At 48.8% G+C, this 8,326-nt stretch overlaps 1 protein-coding gene across 1 annotated transcript; it reads left to right on the forward strand.

The window, feature by feature from the left end:
- The first annotated feature begins 1,406 nt into the window (after positions 1-1,406).
- On the forward strand, positions 1,407-2,359 carry LOC101754125. Its single transcript, XM_004973836.3, has 2 exons — positions 1,407-1,642; positions 1,743-2,359. The coding sequence occupies exons 1-2, from the start codon at positions 1,411-1,413 to the stop codon at positions 2,069-2,071; spliced, it is 561 nt and encodes a 186-aa protein (XP_004973893.1). The 5' UTR covers positions 1,407-1,410; the 3' UTR covers positions 2,072-2,359.
- Positions 2,360-8,326: the final 5,967 nt, after the last annotated feature.

The following is an 8,326-nucleotide window of genomic DNA, read 5'->3' on the forward strand; positions in this document are numbered from 1 at the left end:
CCCAGCTGGCCATATATCGATACTTTTTCTTCTTATTTTATCCTTTTTCCCTTCATGTGAGGAAATGTACACTACGAGTACATCTATAATTGTACATCCAATATACGGATATTTTTCCTTGCAAAAAATTAGACATCTTGACCTCAAGAAACAAAAAATACACACCTGACATACGTACTGCCATTACTAATTTATATATTTATGTAGACGCATGTGACACACCACATTTTTAAAATATGTACGATTGTACAGTCACCGGCTCCACATAATTTTTTATAGAAATTTTAGAACAAAACATGTTGGTTAAAACATATATTCTTTGAAATATAGTCTCTTAGGTATCATGCCTTTTTGTGGAGAGGGAAGTTGTTCATTTCAAATTGTTCAAATTTACATCTACAATGTGGAGGTTGAAGAGTAAACATGGCCCTCCACCTCAAGAGAAATAAACATGTTCAGACCAAACCTATATCTTCCTTTGGGAGGCCTGCACAATAACCAGTTAGTACGTCATTGTAATATGGGCTGCAAGGGCTCTTGGCTACATAGCCAATGCACTCAATACTTCATTAGCGTGTGACTTGAAGTTGTGGATCATACAAGGCACGTTAGCATTTAAATTTTACTCTTACTTGGATCAGACAGTGTCAAACAAAGAACCTTATCAGTAGGACAAAATAGGTTGATTCATGTGAGACTAATCAAGCAAGAGTATGAGCATTGTATTTTTTAGGGACCATATATAATTTTAGAGTCTCGGGAAGTCAAAACCTGGACCAGAGGTTCGGGATTCTCCAGGGAAAGCAATTCAAATTAGCAGTTTGTTTAGTTTTATAAAATTTTGAGATCTGTTTTTAATTTTCACATCCTTTATTAACAAAAACAAGAGCATTAGAGGTTGAGCCGGCCACTATGTAAGACGTCTTCAAAGGAGACGCGAGTTAACTCACACAGGAGACGTGTTTTTTTCGCGTCTCCAAATTTTCGTCTCTAATGTAAAGTCATACAAGATGCGAAAATTCTGCGTCTCCGATGTAGAGGGTCATTGGAGATGCGTTTTGACGGGACAAACATATTGGAGATGCGTTTAGTTTATCCACGTCTCCGATTCAATATTGGAGACGTGTTTTAATTCCACGTCTCTAATAAGGATGTCTTCTTTGTGATATTGTTACATAGTGGGTATTGGGGGTATCAAGAAGTCAAAACTAGACCATGTGTATTGATAGTTGCGATCGATTCTGGCTGACTTTTGAAATCCTAGCCTACCAAACTTTGCTAATCATGCTTTAAATGGTTGCTTGTTTGTCAACTTGGTTGCCCATGTGAATGGGTAACGAAAAAGGGAGTGCTATGAGTTTTGCACCTGCTTACCTTTAATTGGTCTATAAATTGTCACCGAGACAGACCATGCATGGGTGCACCAGACCACTAGGCACTGACACTCACATACATTCTCCAGCTGCATACTTCACACTGTACTCAGCGCGTGCCATGGCAACCTGCAGGAGCCTTCTCATGGTCCCGGTCACTCTCTGCTGCTTCCTCCTCGTGCTCCCAGCGCAGAGCAAGGAGAACCTTGCCGTCGTCATCTTCTACGGCACAGCCCGATGCAAGAGCAACCCCTCCAAGATCATCAGCAGTAAGCGATCTTATATTAACTGATATACTCGATCATGGACCCAAACTTCAGCTATCATACGCTATAGTATATCATATGTATAATCCACTCCTGCATGCAGATGCAACCCTGCATGTGACCATCAATGGCACCACCCTCGCCACCGGCAAAACGACGAGCATGGGCCGGTTCTTGATGGCGGCGAGGGTGACCTCAAAAGATCAGCTCAGCTCCCTGGTGAGCAAAAAGGCGGTCATCACCGCTCCTCGACAGGCGTGCGGCATGCCTGCAGCGTCCGTCGCTGCGAGGAAGCTGGCTGCACAGGCGGACCTGAATGGCCACAGGATTCTCGCCGACAATTCTGGCGACTTGGTTGATGATGATGATATCCGGGAGATAATTGATCTGGTCGTTGACGACCTCAACAACTTCCTGGGCATACCCAATTGAGAGGAATATTTAAGGCATTATTTGGATAAATCAATCTTAATACACATAGATTGAGATGGCGAATAAACACTGCTGCAGAATGAGTTATCCTAGATGGCACTATCACCAACGATTTTAGGTAAACCGGCTGTAATATGTATCATCGTCGGTTCTAAAACAAATGGTGTTGTGGGATATCAGAACCGGCAGTGAAAAAAGCCATCACCGCCGGTTCCAATCATAAACCGGCAGTGAAACCGCCGGCTCTTATAAAATTCCGTCGGTGAAACGGTCTGACCGGACCCAAAATCTTTCTCAAATCTAGTTAAGTGTGCTTGACGTCCGCGCTCTCTCCCTCCCCCTCCGCCACTTCTCCCTTTCTCTCCTCCCTTTCTCTCCTCCGTCTCTCCTTATCCTGCAAGCCCCCTCACTCCCTCCACCGCTGACCCCCTCCCCCTCCCGGTCCACCGGCCCCTTCCCTCCCTCCCTTCCCGGCCTCCCCTCCCCCCCCCCTCCACTCACCCCTCACCTCGTGCCTGAGGCGAGGAGCGGCAGCGGGGCGAGGCGCACGGCAGCGGCCATTAGGGCACATAGCGGCAACGGCTAGCGAGCTCAGCGTGACAGGATGTAGCAGTGCGGACGGAGCAGCAGCGGCGGGATCCGGCTGCGGCGACGATGAGATTCGGGGGTGGCGGTGGCGGCGAGATCCGAGGGCAGCGGTGGCGACAAGATCCGGTGCGCTTCCCCCTCTCCCTCTCCCTCTCCCTCTCCTTCTCCCCTCCTCCCCCCCCCCCTGCCGGACCTGCCCCTCTCTTGGCCGCATCCTGCCGGCTGCGCCCAGCCGCCCCTCTCCCGCAACCCACCGACCACCCGTTCTTCAGCGGTCCGGTGAGGAGGAGCGGTGGTCGGCTGGGAAGAACGGGTGGCCGGCGGGTCGCAGGGAGGGGCGGCTGGGCGCGGCCGGCGGGATGCAGGGCCGAGCGCGGATTTTTTTATTTTTTTAATACGGCTTCACTGTCGGTTCCAGAACTGGCAGTGATACCCATCACTGTCAAAAGTTAAATGACAGATCCAAAACCGGCGGTGAAGGCTGGTTTGGATCCGGCGGTGATGTACCTTTGTGGAGTAGTGAAACTGATTTCTCTAACAATCCCTCATAATACGTATAGATTGGAGAGTATAAGATATAATGTTAATCCCATTATACAGAGGATACATGTTTCCGTTACTGCTGTTTGTTTCTAGGAAAGAGTTCATTTTACTCTCTCCACCTATTTACTTTATCCACCCCACCCCCTAACCTATATGTTGGTTCAATTTAATCCCTTCACCTATTAATTCCGAATCAAATTACCCCCTAAGCAATATTTTCATCATAATTTGCCTATGTGGCATTGTTACGACCGAGTCAATTCACGTCTGAGACCAACTAAGCAGTCTGATGTGGACTGCGAGAGCTGAGTCACCAAATCGAGCCAATCTATCAGTTGTGCCCTAAGCTATAGCCACATGGACGACCGCGACGCCCTTCCCAGCAGCGCAGCCCTGCCACACGAACGCGTGGAGGTCACCGGCCATGGCCTCCACCTCTTCCTTTGATATCCTGTGGAACGAAGCCGTTGGAAGGGGCACGAACTGACGATCCTTGAGTCGCTCGTGCCGTTGCTAAAGCTAGCCTGGTTTGCTCACCCTGTCCATCACTGCCTTCACCACCACCTCTACGGCGACGGCGCTCTCACCGACGACAACCACGCACCGCTTGCTCCCGCTCGCCATGTAGTCCAGCACGCGCATGGCTCCATCGGCGGTGTTGGCTGCGTTGGGCGCCTCGCATGGCCGGAACCTAGTGGAGAGCTCGTCATCACGTGGCTTGGCATCTTTTTTGGATGTTGTTCCGGCGACGAGGTGGCCTTCTGGATGTTTGGCTTGACTTGGGAGCTAGAGAAGCTGGTCTCCCGCATGACGTGGCTGACGCTGGGTCGTCTGAGGATGGAAATGATGAATTGCTCGATCTCGACTCGACCTTGGCAGCGGTGGCGAGCTCCGGCTGCGACTGTGGTAGCGGCTAGCCGCCTTTGAGGGCACCCCGACACTAGTGCGCCTGCACGCTTGGACGTGGCAACGAGAGCGTTGGGCAGCACAGGCACTGTCTAAAACATGCGGTGGCATTTATCTGTGCAAACTGAACTGATGAAACAAAACATCAGCAGTGTTTTGGTTAGTGGCCCTGGAAGATCGGTTTCAGGCTCTAGGGTGATGAACTTTGCAGCTTGGCGTGCGCTCAGTTGGGCGCGGACGGACAGGTCGTACGTGCGTATTTCATTTGGAGACATGCAGCTCGGCTCGTTCTTTTAGCTCGATGGCCTCGCACTTGTCCACGTCAGACTGCTTTGTTGGTCTCAAACGTGAATTGACTCGGTCAAAACCATGTCACATAAGCAAATTATGATGGAAATCCTTCTTAGGGGGTAATTTGACCCAATATTAATAGGTGAAGGGATTAAATTGAGCCAATATATAGGTTAAGGAGGTGGGCGGACAAAGTAAATAGGTGGAGGGAGTAAAATGGACTTTTCCCATGTTTCTATCAGTCATTCATCCATGTGTAATCATACCCCAATTCCATACACACCGTACCTGATACCACTCCACCGCCTTAACTAGCTAGAAAAGTATGCGGCACTCATACAACAAATATAACAAAAAAAAGTAGGAAATGATACGTTGCCATGCCTAGCTCGGATGCTAGCGGCATTGCTCTGGATTAAACCGCAGCCGTTCCCACACCACCCCATTATGGCAACATGAGAGCTCCTCCGCGTGTAACTGCGGCAGCACTTTTCTCTCAGTTCTTAACTTTCTCCTCAATTTTGTTTAAATTCAATGCTATGGCATGAGGAAGGGGACGATGAAAACATCTGCACCAACGGAAAGGTTGTCTTCATCTGCGATATAGCTTTCCTGAAGTCAAAACCAATACAAGTCGGTATGTATACTATAAAAATTACCAGAAACATAAATCTAGGAAACGAAACAATCAAGGACCATTTAACAAAAGTAAAACAAAAACAAGAAGATGGGGACAAAAATGTAAACAACAACCATGAGCCTCGGAAGGGACATGGTCTATTCTCCAAACTCTTGCCACACATTGGCGTAGCCAGCGTGATGCATGGGTATTCCTAGGAATACCCAAAAATCAACTATATATCATATATATATACAACGTGTACAGGTTATAAAAGTGACCGTTGGCCTAGCATTCAGGCATCAACACCGCCCTAGCCATCGGAATTGAGTTGCTCCTGCTTGTCGTTCGTTCCTCAGCCTCCAAACCGAAATCGGACCTAAGCTTTTCTATATACATAGATTTTGCTATATATTGTGGCATGGTCGCTTCTCACAACTACTATTGTACTCTCTCCGTATAGAAAAAGGAAGTCGTTTTGGACAAGGTTTGGGTCAAACATTGGGAATATAAATCATGAATAACTTTTAAGTTGTTGAGTTTGGAAATGTGAAAGCCATATAAATAGATTTGTCTTGAAAAATACTTTCATAAAAATATACATATTTCACTTTTGGATAAATATTTTTATAATTGTACATCTATAATTGTACATTCAATATACGAATATTTTTCCTCGCAAAAAATTGGATATCATGACCTCAATAAACAAGAAATGCATGTGGCATACGTACTATTGTTATATATATATATATATATATATATATATATATATATATATATATATATATATATACATATGACGCGCCACATTTTTATATATGTATATATTATGGTCAGCGTTCACACACCCCAGGGATTGTTCTATAGAGATTTTAGGAACAAAACACATAGCTATAAACATATAAATTTATAAAATACAGATATTCATGCCCTATGTTGGAGAGTGTATATATGTATTTATATATATATATGTCTAATTTACATCTACAATGGTGGAAGGTTGAGAGAGTAAACATGTGGTGGCGGAACCGTCCTAATTAACTTAGCTAAAGCACAATTAAATCGCCTAACACGCGATCATGTGCTTTAATCAAGTTAACTCGACAATCCGTCGGATTAGATCCGATAAACCACTACACAGGACCGAAAAGCATAGCTCATACGAAGGTGAGTGGTTCCGGAGAATACAATAGATCACCCATATTAAACAAGTGCATTAATTTATTACAACATCAGGTTTGAAATTTAACATAGTTTGTAGAGTTCTTAAGCAGTGGAAATAAACAACAAAGGCTAGCGCCGATGTCGAACATCACAACGAGGCCGATCATGACATCAATAGTCCCTGTCCTCGCCGTCCGAGGAGGGATTCCACTCGACCATCCACCCAGGAGGAAGCTGGGGAGGCCAAGTGCCACTTGTAGCAAACTCAGAGACCTCAACATCACCTGAAAAGATGTGCCACAAGCAAGGCTGAGCGACTACGCTCAACAAGACTTAACCGACGGGTGGTTCTAATCCACCAATACTAGACATGCAAGCTCTTTGGCTCTGGGGTTTGTTTTTGCCAAAAGCAACTAGTGTAGGTCCTTACTTTCAATATTTTAGCCACAAGTTCTACGTTCAATTTACCAATCTAAGTTAACAGCTATACTAAACAAGCATAGTTTTCCAAGCAATTAGTACAGATAACCATATTAGATCATCATCATTTTTCATTCGTACTCAGTGTAGCATAGCGATCAAGTAGTCCCAAACTGTGAGAGGCAGATGAATCGATTCGAATTTCTTAACCATGCATGATGAACCTAATCTCACGACATCCGCACACCACGAAGGGTCGCTCCACTTGTCAGCCATCCCCATCAATTCCCAAGCGCATGTCAGGTCCAAACTGCCTTTTGCATGCAATGCTCCACAGTTCCGGTCTCTACCGTACTATGACCGCACTTGCACCCACATGATTGTAACGACTTGGGTTTTAATCAACCGAGCTTAATCTTAAGACAAGTTCCCAATTCTACAGTTCAACTCAGCCCCGACCCCTGAAACCCAACGAACCGCCGTTTTTCTCTAAATCCCGAAACCAGTGTTCTTCTGAACTTTGGAGCGTTGGGAGAGCCAGAGGCTGGAAGATGGACCCAGACAGCAGATCCCACGGATCTATCAGGCCAAGCACGCCAGAGAGCAAGCGTGCGCCTTGTTCAGAGTCTTACCGCCGCGTGGCTTAACCTCCCCGACGAGCGTCCTGCAGCCCTTTTTTCCGCCCCGTCTCGTCTCGCCCGAATCTCGCTGGCCACGCCAGGCACCCTGCCGCCGCTGCGACCGAAGATTGGCCACTGTTGTGCCAGTCCGCCTCGCCTCCCGTGCACATCTCCTCACCAGGATCCCCGGCCGCGCCCCAACGCCTTCCGGCTTTTCCGTCGCCCCTCAGTCGCGCTGCCCACGCGCGCGCCCCGCGATGATACCACCTTCGCCAACCACTGCGCCGGCAGTGACAACTCCCTTCCCCCGCCTTGCCAGTAGCTGTAACGCCCGCAGAAATCACTAACTAAAATCACCCGTTAAAAAACCATCTTTAAAATCTTTTACCGCTGAGCTCCCGGAAATCGGAAACCTCCCCGGCGATTTCGCCGTCCCGGTACCCATGCCGACCCCCACCTGTCCTTTTTATCTGTGCCCGCGAATCTCGCCGCGTGCCGGTGTCGGACGCCGTGCGCGTGCTCCGACCGCGTGCCGCGAGTGCCGCCGGTCTCTCCCTTTTCTTTCTCTTTTTCCTCCCCCTTTTTCCTTTTTCTTTCTTCTTCTTTCTTCCTCTTTCTCCTTCTTCTTCCTCCCTTCTTCTCTCTCCTCCTTCTTCTTCCTGGCACCCGGACCGGCCCCAACTCATTTACTCCGGCGCCCCCCCCGTTCCCTGGCGCCATACCGGCGGCCGGCCCGGCCAGCCGCTCGCCTGGGTCCCGCCGCCCGGCCGGTCCCGCCGGACGTGCCGGCCCCCCCTCGGGAGGCGCGCCGCCCGCCGGCCCCTACCCCTCCGCTCCAAACTCCGGCCACGGCACCGGTGCCGTGCCGGCCTTCGCCGTCGCCGGCCCCGAGCGGCACGCAAGCCGCCACTCCCTGCCGGACCCGTACCAACGCCGCCCGCCACACGCCACTCGCCCGCCGGACCCCACCACAACGGTCGTCGGTTTCTGGCCCGCAGGCACTTCGCGGCTATAAAAGGGGCACGGCCCGGGCGTGTAAAAACTGCTGTCCTCGACCAAGCTCAACTCAAGAAAATCCAATAGACGCAGAGGGGAACGGGG

The sequence above is a fragment of the Setaria italica genome, chromosome VI (assembly GCF_000263155.2).
Source record: "Setaria italica strain Yugu1 chromosome VI, Setaria_italica_v2.0, whole genome shotgun sequence".
NCBI lineage: Eukaryota > Viridiplantae > Streptophyta > Magnoliopsida > Poales > Poaceae > Setaria > Setaria italica.